This window comes from Pteropus medius, unplaced genomic scaffold, assembly GCF_902729225.1.
Source record: "Pteropus medius unplaced genomic scaffold, Ma_sr-lr_union100, whole genome shotgun sequence".
Classification (NCBI taxonomy): Eukaryota; Metazoa; Chordata; class Mammalia; order Chiroptera; family Pteropodidae; genus Pteropus; species Pteropus medius.
In genome coordinates, this window is record NW_024346062.1 from 558,547 (window position 1) to 577,698 (window position 19,152).

The following is a 19,152-nucleotide window of genomic DNA, read 5'->3' on the forward strand; positions in this document are numbered from 1 at the left end:
AATATTTGATTTTTAAAAACTCTGTTCACATATTATTAAAAATAAATAATTACAAATACATATATAAGTAAAACATTACTACAGGTAAGTACGAAGAGCGTTAAGAGAGTATATACTCCAGAAGGAGGAGAGTAAGGGAATGCTTTTTAGAGGAGATGGGATTCTCACTGTTCCTTAAAAGGTTTGTTAGAGTCTAGTAGAGTAATATCCACCTCTAATATCCAGTTCCTTAAAAGGTTTGTTAGAGTCTAGTAGAGTAATATCCAGGACTGCAGAGGTGTTTAAATAAGTAAAATATATCTATCAGTTAGGAAAACTGACATGTAGACAGGTTATAACCAGTGGTTCTCAAGGTGTGGACCAGCACCTTCAGCAATATCTGGAAACTTGTTAGAAGTTAGAACTGGTTAGAACTTGTGAATTCTCAGGCCCTACATCAGACTATTGAATCAAAAATTCTGTCTTAACAAACCCTCTAGATGAGTCTGATGCACACTTGAATTTGAAAGCTATAGGGTTAAACTATCATCCCAGGGTAGCAGTGGTAAAATAGAAAGCTAGATCCAAAAGAAACTTTACTCACCATGTAGTCATACTTCTTATTTTATAGAAAAGAAATAGCGACCCAGAAAATTTAAATGACTTGCCAGCCAGGATGGCAGCGGTCATCTTGTTACCAGAAGGAAGACAGTACTTATAAGTTGAAAATGATAAAGCCAAAAAGATGAAGAAAGCCTGAGCTCTAAATACATCTTTAAGCTGTTCAGAGCTCAGTACCATCCACTTTCAGACTTTTAGTTGTGTGGGGCACTTGATAATTTTTGTCGTTGAAATCAGATTTCATCAGATATTCTGTTATTGGCAGCTGAACGCACTCTATGTCATCTGGGGGTCTTCTGAAAACGCTCAAGTTTTTTTTTTTTTTTCATTTTTATCTCCTACTTGAGAAGACTTAAACAGCTGTGGAGGCATATTTTATGAAATCTAAACTGAAAGGTTTCTGTTGGTCTCTTCCTCTGGGCTCCCAAAAGACCTTCTATGACTCCGATTCTGACACCAAGTTTGACGTATGAGTTTTTTTCCCCTATACCACCAAGCAATTCCCCACCACCAGCTGCATGTCCTACACTTCAGCTCAATTCTGACACTCCCTGGAAACGGCAACAGATCCACAGGTTAAAGGCTCAGTCTTACAAGACCCGGGTGTCACCTATGTTGACTAAACAGACTGGACATTCCAGTGCCCCCAACCTTGGGTTTAATTTTCTAGAGTAGCTCACAGAACTAAGAAAAACATTTTACTTACTAGATCACTGGCTTATAACTCAGGAACACCCAGATGGAAGAGGAGCATAGGGCAAGGTGTGGGGAAAGAGCCCAGAGCTTCCATGCCCATCCCAAGTGTGCCACTCTCCCAGCCCCTCCATGTATTCGCCAACCCAGAAGCTCTCCAAACTCTCTCTTTTTGGGTTTTTATGGCGGCTTCAATTACGTAGGCACGACTGATTATCATTGGCCACTGGTGAGCGATTTAACCTCCAGCCCCTCTCCCCTCCAAAGGAGGTCAGGGGGGTGGGACTGAAAGTTCTAATCCTCCAGTCACACAGAGGGTTGCCCCATCCTTCCAAGCTTCCCAAAAGTCACTTCATCTACATAAACTCAAGTGTAGTAGAAAGGACTTTTATCACTCTTATCACTTAGGAAATTCCAAGTGTTTTAGGAGCTCTGTGTCAGAAACTGGGACATGGAGACCAAATATATACTTATTACATATCGCAATATCACAGTGAACCTTATTAAAGCACTTGGTCCACTGCACTGTAAGGATTAGTTTTGGGGTCATGAGCTTCTCAACTTTGTATTCCCAGAGCCTAACATGGTGCCTCCCAACAGTGGTGCTGAATGAATGGCTGTGTCACGAATGGATGAAGAATGAGTTCTCCGTGTTCATGTTACAGATCAGTGTGTGGCCACTCCTCCTTTTTTATTTGGTCTACAGACCCAGCTATTTCCCCACCCAAAGGTTTTCTAACTTCAATTACATAGGCACAGTCTATTTACAAATAATTTAATAATTTAATTTTCAACATAGCCTCTCTCCTAACAGAAACATGCAGCTTTTGCTCTGAATCATAATTTTCCAACCACCCCTGGGATGTCCATATTTCTGTCTTTGGTGGAACTGGATTTGAAAGGTGAATATTCAGAAGAGAGCAACCCCTAGCTGGAATTAACCTGCGAACTAAACTATGTTCTGTCAAGAGTGTGGAAGGAACTGTGGGTCTGCAATGAGTTGGAGGGAGGGGCAGGTGGAGGAATTAGGGCAGGGCTGTTAGCATCCTGTGAGGCTGTGGAAAGTCTTTGGTAGGTAGGCCCCAGGACATAGCCAGGGCCAACCCAAGCCTAAATTACAATGTATGGATTCTTACACCCTAAATCTTTAAAAAGGAGGCCACCCAACAGAGGACTTAGAGAAGGCTCTCCTTTATTCTCCTCAGGGCTTTCTGATCACAAAGGAGGCTGTGGGGCTGATAGCTGCAGTCTTCAGGGAGAAGGAAGACATCAGCTTAAGCTGTGCTCTTCTCTCTGAAATCCTGCCCAGCTGTGGGAGCGGTCAGCGATCCGCTGGAGATCTACCCACTTGGGAAGTGAGGAGAGTAGATGGTGGTTTGGGAGGATCTCTGTTCAGCAGGGGGAAAAGCTCTCCAAAGTGAGTGAGTGGAGTTGGCAAAGATACTGACAGGTTATTTTCCTCAATTTTGTCTTGTGTCCACTTTACCTCCATGACTCAGAACAACTCATTAGAAAACCATTTGCCTTCAAAAGGAGCAGAAGAGCTGTCAAGTGCTGTCGTTTTCCCTGAGATAAGCTAACAAATAACACTTTCCTGCAGTGTCAAATTCTCCAACTCAGCCTGATCCCTTTTGATAGACCCCCATCCCTTTTCCCAGGGAACAAGAGACCAGTTCCAGTTCTTGTAGGCAGACCCTACCGTGGTTCTAACTTCTACAGGTAACCCTACACCCTGGGGTCCACCAACACCTGCAGTTGCTAATCTCTGCTTGCTTCATCATCTCCTGTTTGACTTTCAGCTCTTCTATCATGTACAAAACTAAATCCCTGTATTAAATTCTCTTTAGAGTTTCTCTTAAAGTCTCTTTGAAACACTTGGTTTCTGTTTTCTTAGTGGGACCCCAACTGATAGAAGCAATAGTGTGCGAGGCTATTACGCACTGTCATCTGAGGCCCATACTGTCATTGCCATGTTTCTACACCTGTGGAAATTATTGTTGAAGTTGACATGGATCATAAATGAGAGTAGGGCTTAGAAGGCAGGCAGTGTCTCTATGTAGTGCGTTTTAAAATACAATATGAATAATCCGCACCCCATTTATGCAACTTTGGGGGTGAGCTTTAAGTGGTGGAATACAGGTGGTTTGCTATTTCCTCTGGGCAAGAATACTTCGGTTCTCTATTTAAATCTCACTTTCCTCAGGAAATCTCCTCTATTACCCTTAGTTGACATTGAATGCCCATATCCTTGTGTTCTTAAAGTCCCTAGGGCTTCCTTATTCTGTCTCCCATTTTGTTGTTTGTCTGCTATTGTCTTTCCTACTACACTGAAAGTCACCTGAAGCAACTCTCTCTCTCTCCTTATTCACCATTCTAGTCCCATTACCTTGGGATTGCCTCGCACACTAAGGATTAAATGAATAAATCACTCCTAGACATGAGGGACAGGGTTTTCACTCTGCTGCTTAAGAACCTTCGGGTCTCCTGGGTTATAAAGTCCAAGCTTCCTGCTTGGCTTACAAGAGCCTTCAAAACCCAGCCTGATTACCTGTCTAATCTGGCTTTCCACCATGATTCCTCAGTCCAGCAAGCCCTCTACTCCATGCTGACCAGTAACTTTGCTACTTCTCTCAAGCACCGGAGATGCACAGCACTAGGAGGCAACTGTCGGCACTGCTCACCTTTCCTACTTATATCCCACCATTCTTCAAGGCTCACCCTCCAATTCATCCCTAAAATGTCCCAGGTAACTAACTCTATGCCTGTCTTAAAACTCTTATCATACATATCTTTTTGTTATTTCAGCATCTGAATGCCACCCCTCTCCCGATGTACTCACATGTATTGCAGAGGGAGAGAGTTGCATTATAGAAACTAAAAAAAATGTGAATGCTTGTTTTCCCTGCCTTACTTGTCAAAAGGAGGGCATGAGCCCCTTACTTTGGCTCTACTAATCAGGAACACTCATCATAGACTTTGAAATAGGAGCTGCTGTTGTAGAGCAAGTGGGATGATGCAGTGCCTTCTCTGGTGGTGGTGGTAGCCAGATTGAGCTCTTAGGACAGCCATGGTAAAGAGGCAATTGGCTGTGATCAGCGTCCAGGGGTAGCCATGTAGACAGAAGTAATGGTTCTAGTGTCCCTACAGGACCCACTCTGCAGCATAATTTGGGGATTATTCTTAGTTGCAAAGCCCCGAGCCTGGTCTTCCAGTTCTCCCAATGACTTCGTGAGCTGCCCAACATCCTTTAAAAAAAGATTTAAAAATCCCAGCTTTATTGCTGTATAATTGACATATAATAAACAGCATATGTTTAAACTGTAAAATTTGTTGTCTTGTGAATAAACCTGTGAAACCATGATCACAATCAAGGTAGGTGAACTTACACATCACCCTCCAAAGTCTCCTCATGCCCCTTGTAATCACAAATGCCTGTAGCCACTTTAGCACTGGGAAAGTTCTGAGATGAAAGAGATGAACACAAGCCTCTTGAACAGGTCTTCAAAGGAGACACCAGATAGTTCAAAACAAATCATGAAAAATTCACGTTAGTTGAGTCTACTCTGCTCCCTCTGGTGCTGGTACTAGGAACGTGGGCTGTTATTTTCAAGGCTACCATAAAGATGAGTAGTAGAATATGGGGCCAGGGTAAATTAAAATGCCACAAAACTCACTGTTCTGAGACTTAGCCAGTTTTTTTAGGACAAAGTGGTGACTTCCAAGATCCTTACATATGGAACTGGAAACATTAACGTTCTAAAACCATTAATCTCCTATCCCAGTTTGTTGTTCATCATCTAATTTCATTTTATTTTGAAAGACATTTGTTTTGTTTATCAAAATCAATCTTCTTTGTATACTTAGACATCATTTTCACTCAGTTTAAATATTAAAATATTCTTAGCTTTTTTTTATTTTTTACATTTAACTCTGTACTATTACAGTAGCCTATCTCAGCTTTTACTTTTGCTTCCTATGACTCAATCTCTACAGAGCAACGGAATTTTTAAACAATGCTATTAAATCATGTCACTCCCTGTCTTAAAGTCTTTGTGGACTCTCATTAGAGTAAAACCTTAATTTCTTTCCTTGGCTTACAAAACTTACTACTTTCTCCATCACTTACTTGGCTCCTGCCCCAAGGGTTCTTAGAATTTACCTAGCACCTTCACCTTGTGTTTCACACTAGCTCTTGTTTTACTTGCGATGCACTTGTTTGCTGAGTTTCTGATTCAGAGCTCAGCTTAAATGTCTCTTCAAAAAGCCCTTCCCTGACTGCCTAGTTCTATATCAAAGCATTTTATGTTAATTCTATGCACATTATGGCTATTTTATTATTATTTATTGTCAATCTCCAGGAGTTGTAAGCTCCTTAAGAGATCTTTTTCTGTCCTGCTCACAATCGCACCCCAGCTCCAGAAAAGTGCCAGGCGCGTGATAGTGGAGGCTCAAGAAATACATGTTACATAAATTTAATTCTTTAATCTATTTAAATGATTTTGTTGTGTAGGATGAGATAGAAATCTACTTTTATTTTTCTCAACAGGTAACTGACTTTCCTAATTCCATTTATTATCCATCCTTTTACCACTAACTTGAGATGCCACCTCTATCATGTACTTATATATTGATATATAACTAAGGCTGGTTTGAACTTCCTAGTCTGACAGTTTAAGCTTATGCTGGTTTCACTATTTAAAAATTCAGTAGTTTTAAGTTTCAATATCCAGCTGCACTACCTCCTATTCTCTTCCCCTAATTCTCCATTTTCAAATTTTCTTAGTCTCACCATTTATTTTTCTCTATCTCTATAATTTTGATAATTGTGGCATTACATTTATATATTAATTGGTGGAGAACTGCCATCTTTAAAATGGTCTCACCAACAGTGTCTTAGATATCTTATTTCCTTATACTCACTGCATAATATCAATTTAAAATTCTTTGTTAATCTATTAGTTTCACTAATGTTATCTTCTAACTTTTTCCCCCTTTTATACAGAAATTTTTTACTCAATTAAAATTTATTTTGCCATGAGAAGTGAAATAGGGATCCAGCTTTATTTTTCTCCCAAATGGTTTGCTAGTTATCTCAATATGATTCAGTGAATAATCTACTAGGGGTCTGAAATACCCTTTATCACATACTAAATTTCCATATACAAATTTGTGTTTGCTTCTGGACTCTATTCTCTTTGATCTTTTATCATATGTTTAATTATTGCAACTTGACAAAGTTTAATACTGAGCAAGAGTGAGTTACCCCTCATCACTATTTTTCACAGCCCCTCTTGCCTGCTAAAAATTTTTAATTTTAGAATACTTTTCTAAAATTCCCCTCCTCTCTCCAAACCCTGTTGTATTCTATTGATTACAAACTGACAGAGAGAAATCACATTTTGACAACATTAACTTCCCATATATAGTACAAGTCATTTTATAAACATTCCATTATATTTTGAATGTTGTTGGCATATAGAAAAGCTTTTGGATTCTATGTATTAGTTTATTATGACTGCTTTAACAAAGTAATGCAAACTAGGTGGCTTAAAAAAACAGAAATTTATTATCTCACAGTCCTGGAGGCTAGAAGTCAAAAATCAAGGTGTCAGCAGAGCCACAGTCTTTCAAGGGATCTATTCCATGCCTTTCTCTTAGCTTCCGGTGTCATCTTGGTAACCCTTGGCTTGTAGCTGTACAACTCCAATCTCTATGTTGTCATATGACCTCCCTATGTCTTCACATTGTCATATTAGGATGCCGGTCATATTAGATTAAGAGCCTACCCTATTCTAGTATGACCTCTTTTTCACTGACATCTGCAAGTACCCTATTTTTAAATAGTCATATTCTGAGATGCTGGGGGTTAGTATTCAACATGTCTCTTGAGGGGACATAAGTCAATTCATTAACAGTTCTAGATATTCATTTTGAAGCTACTTACTTCAATTTCCTCATTGCTTCTAATCAGTTTAAGGACTCGCTTCTATTTTCCTGATACATGTTTTATCAAGTGCATATGAAAATAATGCTTCTTTCCCAATATTTATTTCTCACTTCATCCTTTATCTAATTTCAGTGGCTAGTACTTTATCACATAGCTAACAGGTATTCATCTTTAAAAACTGTGCTTGTTTTTAAAATTTGAATTTGATTACTGCTAAAGAGAAATATTGAAAAAAATTATCCATTTGCATTTCTTCTGTGAACTGTGTATTTCTATGCTATTTTTTATATTGTAAATTTTTTAATTTGAAAGGGTTCTTTATGCATTAAAAATACTAACCTCTTGTGATATATACGCACCTTGTCAACTATCCAGCAGTCAACAGAAAGCACAAAAGGTACAGATCTACTGTAACATAAATTAATTATACCTTTCTGTGCAACCGTCCAATACATGAATACCTCTCATAAGAGCAGTAAGACGAATAGTGGAGTGCAATGTAGATTTTTATGAAGCACTCTTGAAAATTTCAAGTACACTAATACTTATAACTTGTTTCATAGTGTACTGTTTCTAAACCATTAAATTTCTTTCCAGCTAAAGTACTCAAAAGAGTCTCAAGGACTAAATTATCAGATTAACTCTTTAATGCCAATGCTTAACAGCTCTTGCTCACATACATGTCAAGTTTACACTGACATTTAAAGGCCCTAACTTGCCACCAAAGAAAGGATTAATCTGTCCTTGTTTTATCTAAATGACCAAATAATAAGATTTAAGTGATAACCAGCTGTAGGATATGTCCTTATTAAATTTGATAGGACTTTTTAAAAGCCAAGTAATGTAATGAAGTTTGCAAAGTAATTTAGATTAACCAGGTTTGACTGCTCAATTTGGAAGTGATTCAGTGCACAGGTATAGGCATAGAGACAATTTTTAAATATTAGGCTTTGAATGTTTCTGACCAGAAAGTTGAGAAATGTTAAATGAACATTACAATATAGTTTTAAACAGATTTCTTTACTCATAAAATAACACACGCTTATTTTAGCAGTGTGCTTTTCCCCGCCTCTCCACAAAGTCCATTCCTTCCTAAGGAACTGTTTACATGACTTACCCACCTTGTACAAAGGATAAAGGAAGAACAAAAGGATAAAAGAAATTCATGAGATGTTAATACTCCTTCAGAATATAAATGCCCCAAAAGCCCAATCAAAAAGCTCCTGTCCAGGACTTTGGGGAGTACTTTTATTTACTAGGACTGAATCCCCATTAGCCAAGAATGTCCAAGTGAAAATGTTAAAACTTGGAAATGCTCTTAATGGCAATAAGATCTGGTCACTTTACTCATTCCACACATTATATTTCTATTTCTTTATCTTATGCACATTCTGACTTAGTAATGATGTGCTCTTTGCTGTACAGAATACTATAGAAAAGTTAGGTTTACTACTCTATTCTGTCAATTGTATGTCTTTATTTTGCCCATTTACTCATTGGAAGCCATTGTATTATTCTGTGCAAGGACTAAGGGCCCCTAACAAATGTGAAAAGATTATACTTTACCATGGCACTTTATCCTGCAATGTGTATTACTTTGCACACATTCACTGACACAACTGCTCTGAAACCTAAGAGGTTGATTTTATATATATATATATATATTGGTGGTCATGATCATTATTAAAAAATGAAACAGAATAAAAAACATGGGTAATTGTACATATTAAAGATACTTATTGTTATATATATATATAGACCTTCATATGTATGTACTGGGTGACAATGGAAAATGTGTTTCTTAGTGTGGTTTGTGGTCAAAACAGTTTGAAAAGTTCTGTATTGTGTTTGTGATGTGATAGAATCCTTCATGGCATTCTTCCTCTTACTCCAGAGGTTAGAGATGTTCTTGCTTTTCACTTATCCTACAAATGTTTACTGAGCAACTGCTATATGTTGGTTGGGGGTCAGTTGGTGGCAGCAGTGAGAAAAAGACAACATTACTTTGGGGAATTTCTGCCTATTGTTACACAGATGTAAGATTTTAAATAAAAGCTTAAAAACAAGTTAATGTTGAATTACTTACAACTGTTCTTAATTTAATATATCTCTTGGCCATGAAAACATAAGTGGAATGTCAAAACTTCCCAGGAATAAGGCTTCACAGAATGTTAAGGTTCTTATCAGTATCTGGAGAGAGATCTAGTATAAAAACCTTTGGTTGAAATATGAATTTTTTTCACTTACCTTACTGCTGACTTTTCTTAGGCTTTTTGGCAAAAAAATACTTTCCAGCAAGCAAGATTCAAGTTCTGGCTGCAAAACTTTCCCTTCATTATTACTTTTCTCTTATTTCTAGTGACCAATACTTTTTTTTTTTGGATGGTATGTTCACTTCAAGCTTTAATTGGTCAGGAAACGATGTGCTATGAATATATACGTATTTATGTATTTGGCAAAAGCTGAAATGAGATATTTTATATTTTAAAAAATAGTCAAATACTTTTTTTAAATGATATCCTATTTGGAAAATTAAATACATCAAAAAGCCAACCTGTTCTGGTACTTAATACCATTCACAAAATTAAGTTTCAATTCTCCTGGTACCCAAATCTCTAGTATTGAACCTTAGAACAAAGTTTTACATTGTATAAAGTTTTACACTGTAATTATAGTTTTTATTTCTTCACTCTTCTCCCCCTACCTAAAATACTTTTCCAATGGCATGTAATATTTACGATGATGAAATTTCAATTTAGAAATGCTTCTGATGTATGTTACTCTCTGAAGCAATTTTCTGCATGTATATAAAATTTTATTTTATAAATTACACATTCTGTGCTTTAAACAAAACAGTGGCCTTTAGAAATAACATTAGAAAAGAATAGTATTCTTTTTCTATAATCTTTTTGACATATTTGATAAATGTTTTGGTTTCTAATGATGATTTGCAACCTTCAAAATCAGACCAACCATGCTATATGTATTTTATAGTAGCAAAAATTCAAGTTTTATTATTTTTTCAATTATGAGTTTTGAAGTTTAAATGCTATTATTACTATTTGGGTTGATTAGATCACCGCTCATAACAGCCTGGTGATATATAAAGCTCATACACAATTTCCAGAAATAGAAGAAAACTCAATGAGTTGTCATATATTTTTAGAAAATAAACTCAAATGATTAGGTAAGTAGGTTTATAATTGCATGGAAAAAATATCTTGTGAAAATGCGATCCTCTTTTCCAGTCAATCAAGATAATACAGGTTTGGCTATGGCCAGTGTATACTAGAGCTGGCTTATATCTTTCCTACTCTGTATTCAGTGATGTCACATTAGCAGTTTGAAATCAGTCACAGTGGTAGTTATTTGTATTACAGAAATCAGTAAAAGCTACAGATCAGAGGTTACTTTCCCATCTTAAAGAGCCATTAAACATTTTCCATCATACCAATGGCAATAGCCATTATTCCTTTAAAATATAATTCATTTTTTTATTGTTCATAAGAATCTTACTTGAAGATCTCAATGGTTGGTGTTTTCTGTATAAATCTGTCTTCCTGGAAAAAAATTTAAATGTTTCCCATTAGTTATAGTAACAGAAATGTTAGACTTCACTGTGAAAGGATAAATATGTGAGGCCTTATCCATAGAAAAGTTCCTCTTTTCTTATCAAGTTGTACCCTATTCAGAATAAACTGCTCAAAATTTGGATTTTTATCTAAAAAAATAAAATGGTATCCTATTTTTAACTCAAACCATGCTTATGAAGCAAAATATTTAGACTTCAAATAGAATCTAACAGATTTTAATTCTGTCAAAAATGTCTATTTCATAAAAGGTTAATTAAAAATATTTTGTAAAAAAGTATAAAATAAACAATTTTATTAGGCGAATTCATTTATTTGACACATTAAATTAGGCAAAGAAAAATATATGCAACTGCATAAAAAGAATCACATTCTCCTATGACTTGAACACACAGCAGTGGTCAAAAATAATGAATTATGGAATGAATCCCAGGATTAATGCAAAAACACCCTGTACAGAAAAACTTCAGGCTTCTAACTTCACTGAATCCAGTACTAAACGTGCTTCTTTATATTCCTCAGCTTCTTCCAACTCTTTTTCACTCTCCTGAAATAAAATATAATAAAGAGATTTATCCTTCTCAAACTTCAGTATTTTATTATTTACTCAAATATTACAAACCACCAACACCTCAAAAATTAAAAGAGAAAGGATCTCAAGCCTCATCTAAATAGAGTGTAATTCCACATATTTTCCATAGTTTTGTTCTTTCTTTACAGGGAAAAGAAATAGGTTTGATTTGGTTTCACTGTGTATTCTCATACCATAAGTGAAAAACATGGTCATCAAAAGCTATTGACACTTATTAAATAAAAACTTCAGAAAAAATTTAAAATTTATTCTTATTTTGTCAACATATCACCATACAAAAGGATTATTAATTATAGACTAAAAGTAAAAAATGACTTATTATCATGTTACATATACGATAAAATTCAGACCAAAATAATCCCACTACTCACAATGACAAAGAAGACTACTGCTGTCACACCAGAGTTAAGAACAATCTTTGAATTAGAAAAGTGAACTGCCTGCTTGTTAATGAGTATTATATACCTTACTATAAGGAAACAAAATACTAACATCTTTCCTTTTCTGATATTTAAAGACTGATTTTTTCCTTGATACTTTATACACAAAATTTTTACTAATATATTATAATGGCAACAGATAAATGAAATAGTGTCATCTAAGTTGTTATGCATAAGAAATTTTGTTTGATTTTTAATAAATAAATGAAGCTATCTATGGGCAGTAATTCATGTCAGATCAATAAAAGATGGAAATATACAAGCAGTTACAGAGCATAGGGAATAAAGTGTTTGTGTTCTTCTAATGAAAACTTAAAGCAAGAAGACGAAGAATTTGCTTAACTCAGACTATAGGTAAGAATTTCTTAAACTTCTGCATTATACCTAAACATGTCTTGTTCTCTGTCAGTAAATATAAGCTCTTTGAGGGTAGAGATATTGTTGAGTACATCTTCAGACACAAGTACATCATCCAAAGACAATATATTTTTCAAGCAAATTCTATTACATTCTCAGCAACTAGATTCATGAGAGAAAAAACCACTTAAATTGTCAGAAAATACAAATGGTTCTTCTGTCTTAGATAGTATTTTAATAGAGTAATTATTTCCTGTTTTCATCTATCTTTTATTTTAAAATCATAGCTTCATTTTGGCTGTCAAGAAGTTATCCTGCCTTAAATGATTCCTATAAATAAAAACATAGAGTTCTGTATCAAAATTAAAATGTGAACATTTCTCTCTTCCTACAGATTTAGTCCTAACATTATTTTTGTGGGAAAAACAATCTCATTATCTTTCAAAGAATACATATGATCATCCTGAAAAAGTGTAACATTATCTTTGTTACACAGGGAACTATGAATCAGGAGACAGCTGTGTAGCTAGTAATTAATATTAGCTCAAGAAATAGAAATATGATATTAGTAAATGTTAGAATTCATCAAATTATCATCAAGCAAAAATAACAATTGGCTTGTACATAGTATTATGCTTTTATCTCTATATCAGTGTTATCCAGCTCCAAGTTAATGAGAGGACAGCCTATATTACAGGGATTTTTTTTCTCTGCCAAATTAATTTAGGTTTGAATCTGAGTGAATTCTAGATACTTTATTTATAATGGCCCAAATTCATTTAAAACATTTGGATCTTCTAAAATTTTAAACAATTTACTCATTTTAATGTGTCAAAAAAGATCTTTATATATGAAACCAAAAAACTCAATATATTGCTGGATAATATTAGTACTATGACTACATATCATATTAATGCAAATATATTTAATTAACTTAAGTTTAAATAAAAAATAAACATACTAGACATAGTACTTTGGAGGCATAACTTAAAATTAAAACCCCATTAATTATTTTAAAATATACAGGTAAACAAAGTAAGTGAACAAAATCTGTCACCAACTAGTTTGCAGTGTGAAATATTTAAATTCTATATATTAGATTGAAAAACTTTTAAACATAAGACAGGAAAGTACTTACTAATATCTGCAGAAGATCGGTATATGCAGCTTCCAACCTGCGCTGGCAGTCTGGGATCATCATCCGGGACTCTTGCAGGATCTCGGCCTATAACGAGAATCTCTGTGAGATACGAAGAGATGGTAGAACTTAATGTGTGTAGCTTATACCTCTGGAAATATCTAAAGTGATTTAGAGGAATCAGAAAAAAATTATGGTTACAAAAAACGGTTCAACATATTTTAATTTAAATTGTGCTTATTAGAAGTTAGAAAAAATGACTATCGTACTGTAAAATAAACAAAGTGTAAGTTTTAGATATAAACCTTTCTAGTAATCACCTTCTTGTACTAAGTAAAAATTAACTGAAAAGGCTTTTCATAGAATATTTATTTTAAAAGGCTATTTAAAATAAAGGATTTCTCCTGCTGTCACAAAGCACCTTTATCCAAAATGGGATCAGCTGGTTAGCTGGTTATATAAATATCTCCTGCATCTTTTGAGTAATAAAGAAAAACAGGGTTCAGATAATATCACATGGAGATAATTACTGCATGAAAAAAGTTATTGAGTTATTGATCACATCGTGTGCACACTGCAGGAGGTTCTCACTGAAAGACAGAGGTAAAGAAAAATGAAAAGCAAAGACCAGCAGGTTCATATTTTTGATGCTTATCATGCATAAAAAGTTATTACTTATCCTTGTACTTCATTTTAGGAGAGAGATTATTCTCCCCATGCAGTTTGAGCCAAATTACCAACCTGGCACCCCTCTGAAAGTGAACTTCTGCCTATTCATCCCAAAAACAGACACTACAGAATTAAACACAGAAATATTCATTCTGGAAGATATTTCTGGTCTTAAAATCATTCAAAACTGGACTGTAACATATCAAATCATAAAAGGGGGAAAAAATCAAATCAATGACTGAGAAACCCAATCAAAAAGAGGATAAATAATTTAGTTTCAGATGTTGGAACACAAATAAGTTTTTTCCCTAAGGTAAGTAGGAAGCTTTATTTCCTTAAACTATTCTCATTAAGAGACACAGAGATCATTTAAACATTTATTTACAAAAACTCATGTCTGGTCAAATACCTTTGGTTAAATGGGTATAAAATCTGAATTTTTACTAAGAAGCTTTATTACCTAGCCTATATAAAATAAAAAAGAAAGAATTTAATGGTAATCATACTATGTTTTAACAGAAATTTTACTAAGTCTCAGTACCTTCCTTCTTCCTTTCCCCAACAGTTCTGTCATAGCATACACTGTAAACAAAATCAGAATTATAATATACAAGAATGCTCTCTTTCCACATTTTCTTAGGTGAAAATCTATTCCTAAACTCGTAACTTTTTTACTAATATGACACAGGCTGAAATTTCAAATGTAGGACTTTATTTCGCAGCTAACCAGGCTATGCCTAGATATTTAATTACTGCTGCTAAACTATTTTTGTTTATCTGATTAGTATGAATACATGTAAAAAAATCAGTGACAGGCCTATTTCATTGGGTAAGCGATTCATATTTCCTCCCCTATGGACGTTCCTTTAGAATAGCCTATAGGAATTAACTGAGATAAAATGAATATAAAGAATTAGGTCAAACACATGATAAGCCAAAATGTATACTTGTAAGCTTTTTTTTTTTTTGAAAGCTTTAGTGTTGTCAGTGAAATAAACTTTAAACAATGCTCTCCAAATTAACTTCTATTTGTTATTATTATTATATCATTATAGAGCAAGAATCCTTAAGTAGTCTATCAAAATAGGACTCTGAGCAACATGGGGCCAAACTCCAGTCTCTCCTGTACACCAGGGTCCAATTCATTCAATAAGCTTACTATGTATTTGCAGGATGCCAGGTACAGGGGATACAAAGATGAAAAAGAGAAGGTCTCTGTCATCCAATCTGGTAAAGGAGCATAAACATAAAAATAAACATTTGACACTTCTTTTACAAGACCATGCCATGGGGAGCCAAAGGCATACAGTACAGTGATGACTATGATTTGAAATCCATAAAGCATATCTCTATCAAGGCCATAAATCATACACTTTACCTTGAAACAATGAGTTATAACCATCAGGAATAAATTAACAGACAGTACATAAGGTGTGATTATATAGTAAAGACATTCCTCAAAATACTTTCACTACACTAAATGAATATTATCTTTCAAAGTGCTGCCCTTGGGAGGGAGTCACTCAAATGATACCTTTGTTTAAAATATCTGAATAAACTGTCAGTTTATTCTAAGACTGACTATGACAAGACTGAGGTTAAATCAGGATCTTGGCACAGATTGGAAGGTACAAGGAACCTTAGGAATACAACAGGATGCAATCCTATTGATGTCTTCTTGTTTTTGAAGCAAGTTCTGATTTGGGGGGAAGTTATTCAAATAAAATGAGTTAGGAGAGGCTTAGAAAGGCTCGGATAACAACAATGAATAAACTATTAAACTAAAATCTGATAAATTTTCGTTAAAATCGAACACATATAAATCAAAAAGGAAAAAGCCCTAATTGGCAGATCTTCATTTCTTTCCAGAAAGAAGAGTTCTGTGAAATGATCTAGCTAATGTCCAGTTCTTTTGGTATTGCTTGATTGTGATAAGGTTTCTAAGTTCTTTAATGATGCTGTTCATTCACCCAAGGCTGGTTATACCTATAATAATCTATAGACACTCTACTATTGGATATTGTCTGCTTCTGGAACCAATGGTAACTGCATTAGTTCGCCAAACTGAGATCTACAGAAGTTCAGAGGTTATGGGAACAATGGTTAAGTCTTTCCTTTTACACGGTGGTAAAACAGTCATGTGCTAATAAACATGTCAAGAAATCCACTTGAGAAAGGAAGAAAATGGCAACTTATGTGAGGTGATGAATATGTTAAGTAGTTTGGTGAATATTTTGCAATGTTTACATATATTAAATCATCAGGTTGGACACCTTAAATATACACAATTTTAAACTGTCAACTATACCTCAATAGAGATACTCTGACTGAGAGACAGGTGGAGAATCACAGAGTCAGAAGGGATACAAGCAGTCATTTAGTCTAGTCTCAATTTGCAAAGGAGAAAGTTGAGCTCCAAAGTGCTTAGCTAGTTGACAGGGTCTGAGTCACAGCCTGTGACTCTCTGATTTCAAATCTAGCATATGAATTAGTGGTAGTGGCAGCCAATCACCAAGATGACCCCCAATGATCTTCACCCTCCTGGAATTCCTGCTCTTGTGCAGTCACTTCCCATATTAAATTTGGGTTGGCCCTGTGTGACCACTGAAATGTAGAACAGGTGAGATTCTGGGATTTATGATGAGGCTAAGTCTTAAGAAGCCTTGCAGCTTCCACATGGGCTTCTTGAAATGCTCACTTTTGAGAAACCCTTTAGATAGAATAGATAGGTAGGTAGATAGGTTAGTAGGTTAGGCAGGTTAGGTAGGTTATGTAGGTTAGGTAGGGTGGGTAGGTTAGGTAGACAGACAGACAGACAAAAGAAGAAAAAATTCATTTGACTTGTGTTTGTGGTTATTGCTGAATGGTTAAGGATGTAAGAAGAATCCCATGAGTCAAAAATAATCTGGGCCCTTAAACCCTAATATAGCAGTAATTACTTTAAATAGAAATGGTCTAAATTCACCAGCTAAGACAGACATTCACAGATAGGACCCAAATTTTTGCTGTCTACAAGAAACTCACCTCAAACATAATAAAATAGACAGATTAAAAATGAAACTATGGAAAAAGATATATCATGCAAACATGAAAATAAAGAGTGGCACTATTAATATTGGATAATTGGACAGCTTTAAAATACATAAAACAAAACATGATAAAGCTAAAAGGAGAGACAGACAAATCCACAAATATATTTTGGAATTTCAATATCCCCTTCTTAGCAACTGACAGAAATACCAGAAAAAAAATCAGCACCAGCAACCAACAAGATCTAATTAACATTTATAGAATACTCTACCTAACAAAAGAAAATACAAATATGTGAAACATTCGCATCAGTACACAATATACTAGGTCTAAAAACAACAACAAAAACAAAACAAAAATAAGTGAAGGACAACAGGAAAATCTTTAAACTCTGAGAAATTAAACAGCACATTTCTAAATAACCCATGAGTCAACAAGTCTCAAAGGAAACAGAGAAATATACAGATAAATGAAAATGAAAATATAACGCATCAAATTTTGCAGGGTTCAGCTAAAGCAGTACTGAGAGGGAAACTTATGGTACTAAATGCTTACATTTAGGATAGAAGATCCAAATTAAAAATCTAAGTTCTTAGTTCAGGAATCTAGAAAAAGAGGAGTAAAATAAACTCGAAGCAAGCAGAAAGAAGGAAACAATAAGATCAGAAATGAATGAAATTAAAAACAGGAAAACAAGAGAAAAATCAATGAAAAAGAGCTGGAGTTTTTTGGGTGGAAAAAAAGATAAACCTTTTTAAGACTGACAAAGATAAAGTGAGAAGGCACAAATCACCAATATCAGTAACAAAATGGAGGATACCAATAAAGATCTTGCAACTATTAAAAAAAGAAAAAAGAAATACTATGAAGAATTTTATAATATTGTTTATAATGCTCATGAATTCAACAACTTAGAATAAATGGACCAATTCCTCAAAAACTACAAACCACTAAAATACACCTGATAACCTGAATAGTTCTATAATCATTAAAGAAATTGAATTAGTAATTAGAAAGTTCCTGAAAAAGAACTCTATAGGCCCAGATGGTTCCACTGGACAATTTTATCAAATATTTAAAGAATCAACACCAGTTTTACACAAATCTTTCAAGAAAAGAGGAGGAAACATTTCCCAATTCATTTTATAAGACAAGTATTATTAACTTGAAACCAGACATACACAGTATAAAAAAAGAAAACTGAAGATTATTATTTCCCATAAACTTAGATACGAAAATTCTCAACAAAATATTAGCAAACTGAATCCAGCAACGTATAGAAAGAATGAAATACCATGATCGATTGATTGAGAAGGTATGCAAGCCTGGTTCAGTACTTGAAAATCAATCCATGTAATCCACAATATCAACAGGCCAAAGGAAACTCAAATGATCTTATCAAATAACACAGAAAAATATTTGACAAAATCCTACACCCTTTTATGACCAAAAACACTCAGCAAACTAGAAACAGAAGGAGCACTTCGTCAACTTAGAAAAGACCATCTACAAAAATCCAACGGCTATTATACTCAATGGCAAAAAACTGAATGCCATCTTCTTAATATTGGAACAGGGATGTCAACTCTCACTACTCTTACTCAACACAGTACTATGAATCCTAGCAAAAGGCAATACAGCAAGAAAAAGAAATAAAAGACATGCAGACTGAAAAGAAATGAAACTGTCCCTATCTGCAAATGACATGATTGTCTATATAGACAAGACTGCCCATACACAGTCATTGTATTGTCAGAAAGAATCTACAAAAATACCTAACACTCATAACTGAGTTCAGCAAGGTCACAGGTTATAAGATCAACATACAAAAAATTGATTGCACTTCTATATCTAAAAATAAGTACTGTATATGGAAACTGAAACTAAAAACAATACATTTATAATAGCTTCAAAGAAAATGAAATACTATGTTATAAATCTAACAAAACGTGTAGGATTTGTATGTTGAAAATTACAAAATGCTGATGAAAAAAGCCATATCTAAATAAATTGGAATTTACCATGTTTATTGATTGGAAGGCTCAGTGTAGTAGAGACGTCAATTCTCCTCAAATTGATCTAAAGGTTTAACACAA

The 19,152-nt window shown here is 34.6% G+C and overlaps 1 protein-coding gene across 1 annotated transcript in view; it reads right to left on the bottom strand.

Annotated features, from left to right (window-relative positions):
* Positions 1–11,110: 11,110 nt before the first annotated feature.
* The window catches only part of TBCA (tubulin folding cofactor A), a 61,864-nt gene continuing 53,822 nt past the window's right edge, over positions 11,111–19,152 (bottom strand). The window contains exons 3-4 of the mRNA XM_039874888.1: positions 13,358–13,444; positions 11,111–11,377 (exon numbers count right to left, since the gene is read on the bottom strand). Of these exons, the coding sequence (XP_039730822.1) occupies positions 11,297–11,377; positions 13,358–13,444 (168 nt within the window). The 3' untranslated portion in view covers positions 11,111–11,296. The remainder of the gene's footprint in view (positions 11,378–13,357; positions 13,445–19,152) is intronic.